Here is an 18,922-nt window from a genome sequence, read left to right on the forward strand (position 1 = left end):
TGTCTTGTGCAAAAACACTGGCCTCCCTGACATTTAAAATTCTTCAGCACAGCCCTAATCCAAGCCCATTTTCCTGGGCTCACTCTTCTGCTAAGAGAATGATAAAAGATAGAAAGCTTTTACTGTTTAAAAAGAAAGACACAGTGAAAACATCTTGGAACAATGCTTTTTATAACATTTTCCCCCTCCTATCATTTTAACAAATTTTTAGAAGACTTTTTTTCCTGTTAAAGCCAGCTCTGCAGCCCTGGTGCTTGGGGGAACATCACCAAAAACTCTCTGCTTCACATTTGCAACAGCACTTTCCCCTTTGGAAGAAGATTTTTTAACCCCAGTCTGTTCCAGCTGGACACAACCTGTGCCTCTGTGTCCCTCCCTGCCATGGCCATGCTGGGACAGGGTAATGCCCACAGGGTTTCCAAATGGCACCCACTGTAATTTATGCTGAGCCTCAGGCTGCCTGTTTCAGAGCTGGAGTCCCAAAGGAATTCATGCCCTGCCTCAGTCCAATGCATCAACCCTGCATTTTGTCCTGAGGGAAGCTTTCCAAGCTGCTGTTAAAGACAGCATTAATCTGGAGACTTTCATCTGGTTTAGCACTCCCTGTGTCCCTATTATGGTATCTCCAGGGTTATTATTTTTGCCATGATATTGGGACACTTTTGGAAGAACCTGGAAGAATCTGAGGTCCTGTTAAAGGTCAAGCCATGAAAATAGAGACCATTCCATGCCAGCCTTTCCCTATACAAATTCTAAATATAAAATGGAAAGGGCTGGGGAGTATGGAGCAGTTTGTAGCTTTATTTCTTGTGCCCCAGAGCCTCCAAGCTCCCTCACTAACACACTTTATAAAGAGGAAGAACACTGAGACAGCACAATAAATCTGCAAAGTGATAACCATAGAAACAGCCCACCCTGCTGCTGTGCCATCAGCACCTTTGTGTCACCAGGCAGGTGCTGGCACCCCAAGGCACAGGCACTGAACACCCTGCTCACTGCCATGGGACCCAGAGGGGAGAGACCTGGCTGCCAAACACAGGCTGGAAATGGGAATCAGCATGTTGGAGCTCACTGCTTAAAGAGCTTGAACTATTGACTTGCATCACACCCTTACAGCTACTGCTGGAGAAATTTTAATGCATTTCCAGCAGCAAGCTGGCTCAAGATTGTGCCACGTTTTTCTCAGCAAGTCACAATCCACTCATCTGTGTCTGGAAGCAACAGTGCCATGGACCACCCTGGGCACAGGAATTGTACATTTCCTACCAAGAGAGGATGTCTGATGTGAGTGAAAGGTCTGCTTCTCCTGCTATTTATCTAAATAACCAGGACTTGTGGCTCACAACAGCAATCTGTTAGAGCACCAAGCTTTGTGCTGAGCTGGCAGCTGGACTGGATGACCACTCCAAACCAGAATTATTTTATGACTCTGTGATAACTTCAGTGCTCATAGAAGTCAGAAATTGGAGCTACAGGGAAGTACTTCTGATACTGTGTCTTTTACAGTAAAACAGTTGATACTGCCTAACTTGACAGATACAATTTTTCCTAGAAGCTTGAAATCCCAACATTTATACAGTTCCTGTAAGCACTCCAGCCACTCATCCCTTGGTACCAGCTCATGGAAGGGAGAAACCCTGAATCCTTCTGCACTGAGAGTGGGTCCATAAATCAAAACACCTGCTCTGGTTGTGACAGCTTGGCAGAGGTGACCTAAACTCTCAATGCAAACTCTGTTATTGAAATGAAGTCAGACAACAACAGTGAGTTCCAGCTGGGAAAGTTTGGTTTTCTGACACAAAATACCATCTATTGTTCCTGTAGATCACACAATGCAAGTAAAACTCATGATAACAGGATTAAAGGGAAGGATCATGGAGTCCAACTCCTGGCCCTTCTCAGGACACCCCAGGGATCGCTTCATGAACCTGAGACCATTTCATTGGGCAAGATTTGAAAACAGAACTATGTTGCAAGAGTGTTTGCAGAAGAGGGCTTCTTTTCAGATCACCTTTAGCTGTTCCTTCCACTCAACTTTTTAAAATCCCCACCATTTATGCAGTGCTTCCAATATTTAACACGGAGGGGATCAGTTTTCAGCGAGTGCTGTGGTAACACAGGGCCAACCCTCATGGCTCTGAAACGCTCCTGAGGGAGCCTGCAGGCTGTCCCAGGAAATCCTGAACCTGCTGAGCCAGGGGCTGTTGTTTGCTCAGCTCACCCTGTGCTGACTCCAACAAAGCCAAGGGTGGGTTACAGTGTGGGTGTGCACAAAAAAGGGGTTTCTGTTACATAACGTGTGAGAGCTTCCAGCAGCTCTGGAAATTCAGAGCTCAAGGTCTTTACACACATTTCAGGCTACCTTACAGCAAAAGGCTAGGACAGACTGGCTTCATTAGCACAAAAACCACAGCCCTGTCTTCTCTCTTAAAAGGCTTTTATAAATTATTTTAATTTTAAATACAAGCTGTCAAAGCCTGTGCAGTTAACTGCTCCCATTATTTCTTTCATTTTCTGATATTTGTGCTCAACCACCATGCCTGAGTACCACAGTTTGTCATTTATTTCTGACAGAAGTGATGGGACAGAAAACTTAAACTAAGCAAAACACTTCAACTCCATCCCCAAAATCTACAGTAACTTTCCCAATGCACATCTTGCTCTAGGACAGTCCTGCAGGAAGAGGTGAAGCCTTTGAGTTTGTTCTTTTTCCTCAGCTCAAAACCTCCCCAGGTGTGTTCACAGGCATGAGGACCAAAGCAGCCTGGGAATCCCCTGCCAAAAACCTGCAGGGTCCCTTTGGGGCTGCACAGAGCTGGACACGAGGTACCCAAAGTGAGAGCAACAAGAGGAGAAAGGTTTTCACCACAAATATTAATGAAGTTGTCACTTACAAGTTCTTCACATCAATGATTCCTCGAAAGGCCTTTCTAGGGATTCCTTTTATCTGGTTTTCACTCAGGTCTCTGAATAAGAGAACAGAAAAAAAAATACATTGTGTTAACAAAGAGAACACATTTCTCAAATCTGCATCAGCTAATGGAACCTCCACATGCTTGGAAAAGGAGATGTTGCTGGATTTGTTACACCACACAGTGTTTTTAATTTTGTTTCTCTCCTCCAGAGGTCTGTGGAATGAGCTGAAATTACTCTCCAACCAAAACCTCCAGAATTCCTGATACAAATGACAGAACTTCGAGCAAACATCATTCAAATGTGATGGTGATGCAGGCACAATGCCATGATTCATTATCAGAGTACCTGCAGCCAAATCTCATGCCTTGGAATCACAACCCTGTAGTGTAAATGTAATTTTCTCAGCATGCTTCTATTTGTTTACAGACTGCAAAAATACTTGGCTACCCCTGCTCAGATTACAACTTCTTATTTGAAGTTAATATTCAGGAAAAAACATGACAATCATTCTCTTGTGAGCCTTTTAAATTTAAACTGAAAAGATCTTAATCTATTGCATTAAAATTCCACTGCATTATGTATCAATGGGAAAAACGGAATTTTTAACCTTGTTTAAAAACCACCACCAAAAAACTAAACAACCAACAAGCAATTCCAAAAAGTCTTTCTAGTACTTAAAGCACTTTAAAAATGGTTCGATCTGCATTGTGAGTGCAGGTAACATTTTCCAGTTTCCCAGCCTGCATTTGAGTGCTTTTCTATAAATAGCTCCAGGTTCACAGTCCTCTAGCAGTGCAGTGGAGGTGGGAAGGAAAGCATCAGGGATGGGTGGGAAATGGACATGAAACCAGAAAGCTGGGATGTTTTCATGCTGAGGAAAAACAGCATTTTCCCTGATTTTCCTGTGGGTGCCCCATCAGCACAGAGAAGGGGGAGAGGTTTCAGTCTGGTTTAAAGGACAAAGGATGGGGCAAGACAGGAATGGAGGAGGAAAAAAGGAAGGCAGAGAAGTGGGAAAGAAAAATGTAAGAAAGAAGCAAATGGAGGAAAGGGAAGGCTCAGTGATGACTAAAGGACAAATAAAGGTGATCCTGAGGAGAACTGCACAGTGCCTTGTTTAGGGTGAGTGTCCCAAGGCTCTACAGTGCAGCCAACACACAATGCTACACTGCCCCATGTCCAGAGAGACTCTGGCTCTGTAAGGATGATCAGGAGGGGCTGGCAGCCTCTGTACTCATCCCCAGACACCCTCTTCTGTAAGTACATTTACTGTTCAGCAAGCTCCTTTCTAGCCTCCACCAAATTGGTTTTATCAAAGGAGAGGCCAGAAATCAGAGCCTGTCACAAAAGCCCACATTGACACTGCGGGTCAAGACGCGTCACACGGGGCTTTCTTCTGCTTTCCATCAGGCAGATAAGGAAAAAAGGGGACTATGTCCTTGTCACAAGACTAATTCAATTCCTACCAGTCATGCAGTCTACACCAAATTCTCAAAGTAGCCACAATTGTCCATTCAGAGGAGCGCAAACAAAAATGTGCCGCTGGATACAAGTCTCTTTTTCAAGTCAGATTAAAATTCTTTGTGACCTTCACAATTTGTTTAACACTGATCCACACTCTGACCCCGCCTTCACCTTCCCTTTATTTTGCCAGCAACAAAATATTAGTTCTTTAAAGACAGACCTTCAACCCAGACAAATGATCAGGGAGCTGGGACAGAGAGGAGACAAAGTACAGAGCATTTCAGACCCAGAAGGAGGAAGTTTTAAGCTGTCACTTTGGTGTGACACTGAGGCACAGCAGAGCTGTGGTAAAAGTGTGACAAAATGGCTTAGCAAGGCAAAAATTAGTAAGATCTGAAAGGAAGACATACAAAAAGCAGAACAAAAAGGGCTTGGAAAAGTGGAATTGTGTGGTCAAATAAAGCCACACTTAATCCACCATCTCAAGTTGCATTTGTCTGGTATTTTATTGTGCATTTCCAGTCATGTGTAAAAGTAAATCAGGTTTTCAAGTGATATTTCATAACATTGTTGTGTTCTACAAGAGCTAATGTATATATTTGATCTCTGCTTTGTCTTTATGCTCAACTTTTAACCTGCAGTCAGGCAGAACCAGGGGACTGCAGGAAGTTCATCTGTTTTCTATGAAAACCTATTATTTTTATTCTCTATAAGGCTCTCTGTTCTAGCTAACAAACCTGCCTCTTTCAATCTCCTGGATCGTGGACCGATTCCATAAATCTAAGCCTGAGTGGCATTAGTGACACAGCATGGAAGAAAAGTCACCAATGCTCCTTTTTCTGCCTTCTCACAATTATAATCATCCTATTTTGAGATGGTCAAGAGGAGAGTTTCTCTCTGCTTCCTGACATTGTGCCACAGTTTTGTTAAGCGTGTTTAATAAGCAAGCAAACCTCAACCAGGCTCAGCCTGTGCACTTCACAAAATTTGCTCTGAGGCAGCAGAAGGCTGTAACAAACTTGTCTGCTGAGTTTATCTTCAAGTTCCAGCTTTTTATTCCCAGCTTCTCGTGGCAGACATGATGGGAAGCTTACAGCAATGGTATGCAAAATAAATATTAGTTATTAATAGTAACTGTAGAAAACCAGATAAATTAATGTGAGGCCAAAACAAAAACCTAAAAAGCAGATGGAAAAATATGGCAGTAATCAAGAAAAATAAACATGAAACCTGGGGGGGAAAAAAGGTGATGATTACTAATAGATTTCCTATTTCTTAGACAGAAGTTTCAAGCCCCCTGTTTCTGTAATGGAAGGCAAGTCCAGTGCCTGGGGGGATCATGATGGGAAAGGAGAAATCTGAAAAATTTCAGACTTAGGGAATAATAAACTTCCCAATACCCTCACTCTAAGAGGCAGTGTTAGAGAGCTGAAATCACCTGACCTGAGGACAAACCAGAATGTGCCAGTCCATCAGCAGCACCCTCCTTGCAAGAGTCCCTGCTGTGCTGGGAGAAAGCACCCAACAGAACCAGAACATGCTCATCTTCATCCTGGTCAAACAGATGAGCTGAGCTAGGCAGGCATTTCTAGATGGAACTGTCCTTGTTTTGATATCAATTGTTTTGATAAATACAGGCAGGTTCTGTGCAGTTTGACCTGGCACAGGGCACACCCAGCCTGCAGCAGCCCCAGCTTGGTGCACTGCAGTGGTGGGGACAGGCAGCAGAGCCCAGAGGAACTCAGGGAGAGCAGCAGAACACTCATCCAACAGCTTCCACAGCAAAAAAACCCCAGAGGAAACAGCATCCTCCTTTCTGAGCTGGGGGAATGGAGCCACAGAGATGTTAAAGAGCTGGGGCTGGCATTTTGCACAGGGGAGAGAGGCAGGAGCTGACAAACCCAGCAGCTGTGGCTCACAGCTCATGTTAGCCCAACCCAGACTCCTGCAAGAGTTGGCACAAGCCAATACCTTTCTTAGATTTTATTTTAATTTAGCTAAAATGCTTTGGACACAGATGAACTCCCTCTGCAAGTCTAATATTGTTTTCTTGATCTTCCAATGTGAATTGTAAGTGCCTCACTGATAAAAGGATTGGAAAGGGGAAAAAAACCCATCCAAAAGTGCTGACGTTTCCTAAGTGCCTCTGCAGTCTTTGCTGTAGTGCTGGTTTCAGCTTCTGCTCTAAAGCTGCCTATTGCATCCTGAGTGGAAATTCAGCTATCTAACAGAGCAACAGAATACATTAAGACATTTTTATTATTATTATTTTGCCGGTAAGAGAACATAAATCACTTAATTGGAACACAGACCCTACGAACATCCACAGAATGAATCTTCATTTGGACTACAGATCTAAAACATTAAAACAACTACTTAAATACAACTTGCAAAATTAAAAAGGTGCAGAAAATAACATATATTATATGAAAATCAAAAAATCAGCAGGGATGGCATTATGCTCAGCTTTTCTTCCTTTTCAAACAAAAAAACCACCACACCCTTTGATGATTTACCAGTTATTTTCTCAACCTTTTTTAACACAGAGATTGGCAAATTTAAAAAGCCTATTTTTTTACAACTGCCTGAAAACCAGCTTGATTAAGAAGTATTTAATGTGGTTGAACACTAATCTTTAATTATTTCCCCCACTCAAATGGGCTGGGAGATCACCATGCAGTGTTATCCAATAAAGAACTCAGCTTGCCTTTAATGTGTAAAGAGTTTAATGCAAAGACTTAAAGAACAAGTCACCCAGAGCAAATTCTGCACAGCCAAACCTGTATCTTCCCCAGTATTTTATTGTATGTAGATTCCACAGTAAAAGTGCAAACTCACAGAATTAATTATTAACACATGGAACCAATGGTTTACTTAAAATGAAGGGAAAATCCAGCCTAACAAACCTGATTCCTTTCTTCAGGAGCATTTCAGTTTATCCACAACTTAATTGCATCTTGGAATAAGTCAGGGGAGCTCACACACAGCTCTCTGCAGCAGCTGGTACAAAACCATAAGACAAACACTGGTTCCTTTGACGGGATATGGGACTTGAGTGCAAAATAAAACTGTTTCCTATCCTCTCTTGTTGCCAGAATAATACTGGAAAGTTAATATTGTTCACCTGCTCTGCAAAACAGGACTAATGAAAGACACCACTCCTGATTTTAAGAAAGGGCCAGCTGCCACCCATGCCAAGAAATTAGCACTGTGCCCAACAGTTTTGCTTGGCTACTGAATGTGCAGCTGAGAGAAATGAGAATTAATTCATCCCTCCTGGTAGCTTGTTTACAAATTAAGATTCCTGGATTTAAAACATTTCAGTCCAATGCACTGATTAAAATTAAATAAAATAAAACCTTCTTGAGGTTTTTGTGCACTTTTAAAGTTTAATGACTACTCCTCTATCTAACTTTTCTTTACAACTGGACCAAAACTAGACTGAACTGCTCCACTAAAGGTCACATACTTAACACAATCTGGTCACTGCAATTTGTCTCATTAGAATTAGTTTTAATTCGTACAGCATGTTACACATAAACTCTATCCTGCAATGTTTTACTGAATTAAGTAGAACAATTAAGGAGTTAAAGAATAACAGATGGGGAAAATTAGAGAGTATAATCCAAAGATAATAGGTATCTCTAAGTAACATGTAATAAAAGATAAGGAAGCCAATAAAGTGAGGAATTATACAAGTCAGCTTTGTCATAGAACAAAAGTTGAGGGAAGAGAACTCCTATACTCAGAGAAGAGACAGGGTAGGGGGACCAGTGCTATCTACAGAAAGAGTCTGCAAGAGAATATGAGGTAGAAAGACCAAGAAAATCCACAGGGGGAAAAAGGAGTTTAATTGTATATGTAAAAATTCCAGCACAGAATATTGTGCATTTCATTTACAGCAAGGAACAAAAGGATTTTTCTTGCTCTGTCAAAATTATATGGTCGCTTTTAAATTTTTTTTTAATTAAAACTAATATTTAGCATTTTCAACAACTAAATATTATTCTTACCTAGGAGATAGTGTCCTAGTATTTCCAAAACTGTTCAGAATTAAGAGTTTTTCCTGTTCTACAGTCAGATTAAAAAATAACTGAATTAACAGTTAAGGACAACTCAGAAACTTTGACTCTCTTAAATATGGAAGTTAAATTCAAGATATTTATCATCTTCCAGGTGGGAAATGCATTGCCCAAATCAGCTCCCTCCACCAGTAATTAGAACAAGCTGTGGCAAGTCTGACACTCATCAGCACCTGTGCCCTGGGTGCAGGAATGGCTTCTCCCTCCCAGCAGGGTCAGTGTAAAATGGTATTTACTGTAAAGCAGCACTTGTAGCTCTCTGTCTGAAGGAAAAATGGAAAAGTGTTGTTGCTGATGGGCTACAAGGCAAGAGCTTAACAACAGCAGTGTTGTAAAGCATTACTCTGTGGAAACTTGGCATTACTGCTGATTTTCTAAAAGGGAAAAAAATCCCTTCCTCCTACAAGTGCAGGAAAGCAAAGAGGGTGACGGGCGTGTGAGCTCTGCAGAACAGAGCGGGTCCTGCAGCTTGAACAAGGTGACTGTGTTTGCCCAAATACAATACAGCTGCCCCTCAGCTCCTGCTCTGGGAGGCTGCAGGGGAAACACAGGTTTGCTTTTGTCCTGTTTGTTTTGAGGAGGGAATTTAGCTCCAAAATTCCAATTAGAGCAGCGCTCGGTGCTTTCACACAGTCACGCACTGCTGCACAAGCCCCGTGCTAAGCCTGCAGAAGATAAACACCAGGATCTCTCTGTTGATGCAGTTGCACTGGGAAGTGATAGATGGTAATTCTGAACTTCTGGGTTTCAGCACTTGCCCACAGCCCCATTACCCCAGTCACACACACCTTCATTGTGAGAGCAGGACGCTGAGCAGAGCCAGAGCCTCAAGACTGGGGAGAGGTGCTCACTAAGGAGTCAGAGCAAAAAGATCCCAGCAGAAGATGATTATTTTATCATCATCTTCCACCTTCTCCAAGGACAACTTTAAAACCATCTGTTAATAAAGATCCTTCAAGGGATCCAAGCTGTGTGGAGTTGTGCAGTTTCATGACTTCTGTCCTGACACAACCACAGGGATCACACAGCACATGCTGAAGTCTTTTTAAATGTTTAAAAGAACAGAGAATACTCATTTGGGATTACCTAATTCTTCATTAGAGGTTTTTAAAATTCTTGGTGCTTAAAACAACAAACAAACAAACAAAAAACCAAACAACCAAACCCCACCTTGTTTCACTAAGACACAGTGCAACATTTGTCTATTGATGCACCCAACAAAAAAATCTATTAGAATATCTCTGAGAAGATGAGCAAATATTTTTATATCATTTTAAATAAACTATAAAACTTATCAATGCCAGTGTCCAATCAAAGGCAACATTTGTCTTTATGACTTTTATAGTTCTCCCTCCTCCTGCCATTTCCGAAAAGCTCAGCAAGTAGTGATCAGACAGCATTTAGGAGACTCTTATTTTAAAACCACCCATCTTGAGACTGATGGCAAGCTTTCATTTTAGGAAGCAGCATCTGTTTTGTCTTTTGGAACATACACACAAAAGTAAAATCTTTCCTCAAAGTATTTACACTCAGTTTTGGGTATGTCAGGGAGCAGGAACTGGAAAGTAACAGCCAGTGAATCCAGAGGGAACTCTTGAGGAGAAGCAGCCCACTAGAAATAGGATAGGGTTCTGACTAATAAATGACAAGAAGATGTCTTTGTTAGCAGCATTTCATGTAGGGTTTTAGGGCTTTAGAAAATGTATCAATCTAATTAATCCTGCCTTTTGATCCGGGAGACAAAGGAGCACAAAGAGAGGCAGCATGGGACTCCAGGTGCTCCAGGGAGTGTGGGAAGAGACAGAAAAACCCTTCCCAGTCAGCCCCACAGATCAGGCATTTCACCCTGTGCCATCCATCCACTGAGCCCTCCCGTGTGTGGAGAGGGTGCCCTGCCAGCAGAGACAGCTCTGGCACCACTGGGATGCATTTGGACAGGAAAACCTTTCCTCTGGAATTCTGCTGCCCCACAAAACAAAACCTCTGACAAACAGAGGCTCCCAGAGTGATGGTGCTCCCACACGAGTCCAAGCCCTCCAACTGCACTGGAAGTGAGATTGGAACACAGAGGCACTCCTGTGATTTACTGGGGACACCAAAACCTCAGACAGGGGGGACTGAAGACCTGACACCAGAAGAAAGGAATGATTCTCCCCACCATTTTCTATTTTTTTCAATATTTTCTTGCTGCTAAACCAATGTGAATTCAAAAGCTCTTCCACTGCTTATTAGTTTTAATACTTTCTAAAATAGAAATGCAGCTGTATGGAGGTACCTTTATTTTAAGCTAATTTTAAAAAGCACTGGTTTTACACTGTTGACCTGTTTGGGGGTTTACACTTCTGTCTGTTGAACCATACTGGAAAGAAATCCTATGCATTTGCAAATTCTAAACATCAGTAGGCAACATCACCCTCCTCTGATCTCCCCACAGAGCCAGGAGCCTCCACAGCCCTGCCTGGCCACCAAACAAAAAGATATTGCAGTTCATTGGTCATATATTTTTTAAATTATGATGAGTTTTTAGTTTAGAAGATAAACATGAAATCATAAAGAATAAAACATGCACTGTCTTTGGAAAACTGATCAGCATCTGCAAGACTCTCTTTTGACTGATCTGTCTGAACCTTGTTAATGATGAATATTTTTATACTAAAGATTTTTTTTTGCACTTTACTAATATATTAAAAGAAAAAATCCCCCGCCAGTTAATATTTTTGTGTACCTAAGCATCACATTGTACAATGAAAACAATGATTACAATAGTATTTATTTAATTCAGGCTGCGATCCTGTACTTTAGCTAAGAAAATAAGATCTTTCCTGGGATTAAGTAGCAATTACATGTGTAAAGATCTAGGATTTATTTTTTTACCAGGTTCTCCTGAAAAAGGCTAATTATACAATTTGTTTATATGATCACTGCAGACATTCCTGTGGCAATATAAAAGTAATAAAAATTACAGAGAATCTGTGGATAGTAAAACCAACTTGAATTTCCATCCAATCCAGCGAGGTAGAAATGAGTTGCAAAGTATTTGAATGCACTGCAGTGAGAAAAACAACATTGTTTATAGCTCAGGCCCAGGTATCAGAGGGCCTTTATTCTATTCTGTGGTAAAAAGTGCACCTGTGCAAGAGGGGCACACTGGTACTGGAGCTGTAAACAAAGTTTTAAAAATAAATTATAATATTGGACCAGCAATATCCATCCTGCTGATATTCAGCAGACTGCAGGAACAGGTACAGAAGCCCAAGACAAAAGACAGAGGAGTTCCATGCACCTTATCCCTTTTTTCTAATATTTTAGCTTCTCTTTTTGTTCCTCAGCTTCACCTTTATGTATCTTCCCTGCTGTGGATGGTTTAGCCCTGAGAGTCCCAGTGAAGCACTGCAGATGTTAGGGGATCCACTTCAGGCTGGTTTGTAGCCATAACTCATTTTTCTGTGTGGATGTGACATCTAGATTTATTAGACCAAGATGTAATACCACAGAGTGGGGATATTCACATGTTGAGGTAACAGCAGCTCTCTGTTTTTTGGGAGGATCCACAAAGCCAGCAGCTCTTCAGGTCACTCTGAGCATTACAGCTGCATGACACCACACCCTTACAAACCTCATCCTCCTGCTCTATCCACACCAAAAACGGTTCACTGAAACATAACCAATAACTTCTTCTTTTCAATGATTATTCACATAGGTAAAGCACCTTCAGAATCCCACTCCATGCACAGAAGTTTATCATTCAATATTGCCATGCTTTAGAAAAAGGCATTTAAATGGAATGGAGGTAGAGAAAATAAAACTAAGTAGAGAAAATAAAACTCAAATATACTAGTAGAAGAAACATGCTAAGGTGACACAAACCTAAAACAAAATTAGCTTTTAGCTAAAGTGCACATAAAGTGGTGAATTCTTCCAAAAGAGAAGTTAAACTCACAATCATTCTGCTCAGCTTACTGAGGGTTTTATCTGAGTGTTTCAGTAAATCAACTACCAAAGACCTAAACCTTTACTGAAAAGAGCTAAAATCCAGACAATTCACAAGAATTACCAGCTCTCCCAGGACTTCATTGCCACTTTCAAACCACTCTGGCCTGGACAGGTTACAAACTGAATTAATTTCCTTGAATCCACCCAAATGCTGCACAACAAAATCCTCCAGATTCTACTTTGAAAACGCTCATTTTTAATCCTCAAACACCCAGAAATACTCATAGGGAGACCTGGGTGTGCAGCTCTCCAAGGTGTTTGTGGTGTTTTTTGAGCTTTATTCCCGAAGCTGAGGAGGGAACAAGGGCACTCCTGATTCATCAGCAGCTGCCTCCTTACAGAGCCCACACGAGTTCATCTGCATAAAGCCACTTCCAGAAATGAACTTGGCTTTCCCCTGACTCCCTGTCAAGCACTGCTAAATTTCAGATTGACAATGTCAGCACACCGAATTGAATTAAATGTAAAAGAGCTGACCAGGGAAGAGGGAGGAGTGGCTCCTGCACAACAGACTCCAGTGTGTCCACGCTTTGCTGTTTCATTGTTGAGGCACTCTCAAATCAAAGAACATCAAATTCCAGCATGATTTGATTCCATCACTGCTGGGAATGATGATGACTTTCTCCAAAGTCCAACACAGTTATGTGAGGAGAAAATATGCCTGACAGTAAAACTTGACTTATTACCCCAAAAGTTTTTTCAGTTTATGACATCTCCTTAGCAAGCTTTTGAAAAAAACAATTAGCTAAAAGGGTGTCATGGGTCATATGAAAAAACAGTCTTATCTTATCAGAAGAGGAAATTTAACTTCATTATAAGACTTGGAAAGTTTACATCCTGATATTATTCACATCATTACTTCCAGATGTCATGTGGAAAACCAACAATCAAGAGACAGAAACTAAGAGTCGGTCAAAAAATACACAAGAATATCTTCATCCCAGCTCCATACACAAAGGTTTCTTGTTTGGTTCCAGAAAGGAATTCATAATGGAACCTGTTTTTATCCCAGTTCAGATGCAATCACTCTTCCTTTCTTTGAACATTACATTTGTGGAAAGACAACTTTAAATACCAGGGAACTGTGGCTAACACAGAAAGTGGTTTTCTTGCTAAACTTATCCCACTCTGTTAAGTTTATACAATTATGATATAGATTATATACAACTATAACACATATGGTTCCAATGCTCTTTCTAGCTTGCACTCTTTGTTCAGTCTTTCTGAATCATAGAATGATGTAAAGGAAAAAAGAAAAAACAAGCACTAAATGCTAGAGCTGGGATGCATTACCAACACTTTACCAAGGACAGTAACAGTACAGAAGTAGTTTTACATATATTAAATATGTTCAACTGTCAGCTGTAACCTACATGTGCTTTGATTAGCAATATTAAATAAGAGTCTACATTTATTTCTTCATGGATGAAGAGCATTTGGAAGTATTAGACACACCATTCATTTGTCTTCTGTAGAAGGTTCTACATAATTAGAAAAATATAATCTAAACAAAACCAAGTATTTTCAGTAAATGTTGAACTGGAAGACAATTCACTCCAAGACAAAGGAGATTATTCCTTCAGCTTGTCCCTAGTGCCTGGTAATTAGAAGCATTTTAAGCAGGTCAAAATCCCACCTCACAGGACAATGTCAATGTCCTCTTCCTACAATAGCCCACAAGTTTTACTACTGATTATTTTAATAAATCCTGTACATTATTCCATAAGCTACCTCCCTGTGGGTTTACATTCTGATTTTGTCACTTCCATGGCAGTGTCTGTCTCACAGCAAATAATCCCCTCACTGAAATTTCTGACCTCTGGTTATGGTCAGGGGATGCTCAGCAGTCACTGCAGGCTCAGCAAGGACCAGAGTGGGAGATTTTAAAGAGGAGAGAAAGCCCAAATGAACAAGTTCTAATTCCCTCAGCTGTAACTCAGCTCCTTTAATCCCCAAGAGGAGGGAGCCCCGTGCCCTTGAGTAAAGAAGGCAGGAACTGAGGGCTCTAGCACACTACCACTGCCTCTGGACCAGAAATATCAGTGTTTTCAGCAATGTCATGGTGCCCCTGGCTAAAGAGATGGAAGCATATTTACACAGAACAAGTTCTAAACTGACTGAACAAATTATTAATAATGGATTAATATTTTCTTGTCCTTTCAAGCATCTTTGGTTATTCAAGTAAAGCTTTCCTTAAAGCCGCAGGATTAAACAGCACAGTTTTAACTTTATTGCACTGAAACTTTATAATGTAGATAAAAAGTAGGATGAAGTGGAAGCTGTGGATTGCAACAGTACCTGAGGAAGCTTCCTTCCTTCAAAGACCATCTGCATGTTATAGAAGTACACCAGTACCACAGGGAGAGCAGAGTTTGCTTATCAGGGCACAATGGTGAGTGAATCTGGGACTGGTGACTGCAACTCCAGCAGGAGTAGGAGCATGTTGAGGTAACAGCAGCTCTCTGTTTTTTGGGAGGATCCACAAAGCCAGCAGCTCTTCAGGTCACTCTGAGCATTACAGCTGCATGACACCACACCCTTACAAACCTCATCCTCCTGCTCTATCCACACCAAAAAAGGTTCACTGAAACATAAGCATCTCCAGCAGGAGTAGACACAATCTGGGACTGGTGACTGCATCTCCAGCAGGAGTAGGACCCCACAGTGGCCAAAGTTCACCCACTCATGGAGAAACCTCTCTCTCAGCTCTGTCTGTGGGGACAGAGCTCGTGGGGATGGGAAAGGCTGAAGGACAGCTGTGCTTCATGCTGAAACATGCAATGCACCAGGACTAATGGCCGACACAATGTAAAGGCAGCTTTTAAAATGTCCTTGTAGGGCTCCTATGACTCCTCACCATCACTGATAAACCCTGACATGGCGAGTTTGTCACATGTGCCCCTTCTCTGGCACCACTGTAACACTTCAGGCAATTGGGAGAACACCCATTTGATTGTGTTCAGTCCTAATCCAGAAGAAAGGATTTCCAATGTGTCTGTAGGAATGAAGTCACAGAAGCCAAACTGACCCAAGGTTTTTTGTTTGCTGGGGTTTTTTTCTATCTTGATAAACAAATCCTGCCCAGGCTGCTTAGCAGATCCCTGCCCTGGGGGTTTCTGTGCATCTAAGACTCCAACACTGCAAGCATCTTTGCTAAGGTAGCATAAAATTTCAGAGCACATAGTTAATGTTCAAATGGCAGAGTATATTGATTCGCTGCCCATCCCCTAGTATCTTAAGTTTACCCAGAAGACTATTTTATTTAATTAACTTGGTGCTTTATTAATATAAATATTCCACTATTGATCATAAGAGAAGCTGACGCATGTTTGAGTCAGACATACATCAGATCCATTTAATGGAGCTCCACTTAGAAGAGTAGTTGGCTCTAAATCAAGGTAAATGGCAGCAAGTGCTCCTTTGGGATGACAGGGTTTAGCTGAATCTATAACATTTTTACGGAGCTAGTTTTCTTAAAAGCAGAAAACGTATGGAAATTAGAAATGAAAATGGTCTCTCCTTGCACGTATCAATTAAGCATGTCAATACCTTAATTAAATTGCTCAACTTAATGAGATTTATACCAATGAATATGTTTTATAGTTATAATAGCTTTTTTGGCTACTGTTCAAGATGTCAAATAAATTGTGAAAAGAGGATTAAAAAAAGTAGTAATTGACATTCTGAACTGAAGCCAGTATTTTTTCTCCTCATTTTTTCCCTTCATTCATGTGATTTTGGAGAACGTATAAATAAAGTAATGAACCCTGTAATAGCTTTGCTTTTAAAAATGCCTTTCTTTTCCAGTTCTAATCCTTCTTATCAAGTTCTCTAAGTAGCACACCATTTGAATTAAGAAGCACTTCAGCCTAAATGATTATAGGGTTTTTCCCCTTTGAGGCTCACTACCATGTCTTTCCTCCAAGCAAAAACAAAGAAAAACTTTTCTCTCCAGACATGCAGTTACTCCAAAGACTTCTTGTCAGACTAGGGCAGCATAAATGCCTGGAAGCACAAGGATCTTACACCACAAGCAATGGGGACTTCTACTCCCATCCTGGACTGCTTCCAATCTTGTATCCCCCTTCTCTGGGATAAAAAATAAAAAATAAAAATAAAAAAAACACTGGATGCTGCATTTCCTGGCATAATTCCTGCCTCCATCCTAAATGTATTCTGCAACCTTGACAAAGCCACCAGCTGTGTCAGAGACACAGTTCTACAGTAAATGAGACTTTGGATTTCCTTGTGGGTCCCTTCCAGCTCAGGATATTCTAGGACAAGGATTTAGATGTAAGAAATGCCTGACTTTCATGTAGAAATGAAATACCTTCTCAAGTGGGAAGTGTTGCAAAAGTGCCTTCCCTGAACTTGCTGCAGACACACCCTGCAGGACTGAAGGTGAGCAAACACAAAGCACCTTTTCTCTGCCAAAAACAAACTGAGGAGAAAGTTCTGCTCATGTGTGATTCTCTCTCATTGCCTGGTAAAAAATACAGAAAAACTGAAGATAAAAACCATCCCAGGGGAGCTTCAACCACAAAACATCTAAGTAAAACAAGAGCATTTGTTATTCCTTCACCTTTCCTCTCAGCTGAACAATTTATTGAATTTTATTTGAAAAGTAATATCCAGCTCAAGCCTTTGCATAATTTAAATTTCAGGTTGCTATTTAAGTGAAGAGATTCTGCCTGTAAATACTTTAAAAAAGTATTTATTTTAGTTATTCTATGAACTGCACCAGGTTTTGTAAGACCTTTAACTAAACTATAATTAAAACCAAATACAAGTTGACAGTGATCCTTCAGAACCAAGAAATGGAGCAGCTATGTGCTTTTTCATGTCTTATTTCTGGTCAGTAAGAGATAAACCTTGTGTTTTGACTTTATTTCTTATCCTTATTAAATGTTTTCTCTGTAAAGCCAACCTAATTTTTCTCCTTGATCAAAACATTAAATCGATTTCTTTAGCTGAATTCCATGCCAGCATCTCTGACAGTGAAGGATAAACTCCTTGATATAAAGGAGTTTGTTAGATTTAAAAAAAAACAAAAACAAAACAACAAACAACCTTAAGAACAAGTGCTGGAATGTCAGGAAAGAAGAAGAAGAAATTTTACCAGCCTCATCCTACCTCTCCCCATTATTTTTACAAATATCTAAGACATGAACTGATTTTTCAGCTAACACAAGCAGAATTTGCTGTATTTATGGCAATGATTTTCATGTACTGAAGTACTATTATTTAAATAAAATAGAAAGTAACTTCTGATTTGATTCTGGTACCCACTATTTCTCCACATAGGTGAACTACAACCAAATGCTTTCTGTTGGAATGGGCTCATTTCACTTAGAGTGTTTGGTTACAGCCTGAAAATTCCAGCTGACCATGCCAGTGGAGCTTTCCACCCCTTTATTGCAGTAGTGGGTAGGCTGGGCTAAAGAACTACCAAACACTAATTCATTGCATATTGCTAAATTTATAACTAATTAACTACACTTCAGGAACAAATTACCCATTCCAGCCAGCTGATGGCCTAAAAAAGGTTATAAACCAAAAAAGTCAAAGCTTTCCCACTTGGTCTGTCTGCTGTGACCTCTCCACAGCAGAGTCTCTTCTTTGCAGAGAGTGGATGTGGATTTTTTTTCTTCTCTCAACATTCAGAACTGCATTTCCCCCCCTTTTTCTGCACTGACATTAAACTGGTTTGTTACCTCACAGTACACTCTCAGATTTTCTCCCCTTTCTCTTTAATGCCTAAATTTTCATTCTCACATTCATTTGTGAAATTGCAGATGAAAAATTAATATTTTTTATTTAAATAAAAACTATTAAACTTTTACTTTTGATATCATTTAACACTAAATATTTCATATAAAAAATTGCTGACAGGCGTGACATCTCAATACATCACTATTAGAGACAGCAGGATCTACATGATAACTTTAAACCTAAGTTTTCCTAGGGAATGTCAGAATCCATGAAGCAAAGAAACTGTATAACAAATTGCTGGGTTATATGTAATTTCTTAAAAGGCATTTATTTTCCAAGTTTTTCATCCACTAAAAATGAAAAGCAGGACTAGTTTCAGCTCAGGCAATAATGCAAAGCAAAGCTGAAGCCCTTACAACTGCTTGAGTGTTCCACACTTATGAATAATGGGAGGATTAGATTGGTTAAGAGATAATCAATTTAATTTTTCTTCTTGGTACTTATTCTATACCAGGTACACAACTTTGTTATAAAACGTGCTGTGGTCTTCCTGGAAAAGGATGAATAGAGATGTTCACAGATTTAAAGAAAAGAATTTAATCAAAAGACTTGATGCAGAACCAAAGCAACAGTCATTCTTAACAGGGAAGTGATATTAGGCTATTTAAATGTTTGACTGATTAGAGCCAATCACTTGAGAAAAAGATTGGTTTTTCCTCAGTGTTAATGAGACTGAAGTTTTGGGTATCTGACTC

General features: G+C 40.4%; 1 protein-coding gene across 3 annotated transcripts in view; it reads right to left on the reverse strand.

Annotated features, from left to right (window-relative positions):
• The window catches only part of SLIT3 (slit guidance ligand 3), a 494,867-nt gene that overhangs the window by 243,397 nt on the left and 232,548 nt on the right, over positions 1-18,922 (reverse strand). For all 3 annotated transcript variants that reach the window (XM_077186384.1, XM_054642751.2, XM_077186385.1), the window contains one exon: positions 2,895-2,966. In XM_077186384.1, coding sequence (XP_077042499.1) covers positions 2,895-2,966 — 72 coding nt within the window. The remainder of the gene's footprint in view (positions 1-2,894; positions 2,967-18,922) is intronic.

The sequence above is a fragment of the Agelaius phoeniceus genome, chromosome 15, assembly GCF_051311805.1.
Source record: "Agelaius phoeniceus isolate bAgePho1 chromosome 15, bAgePho1.hap1, whole genome shotgun sequence".
Lineage (NCBI taxonomy): Eukaryota > Metazoa > Chordata > Aves > Passeriformes > Icteridae > Agelaius > Agelaius phoeniceus.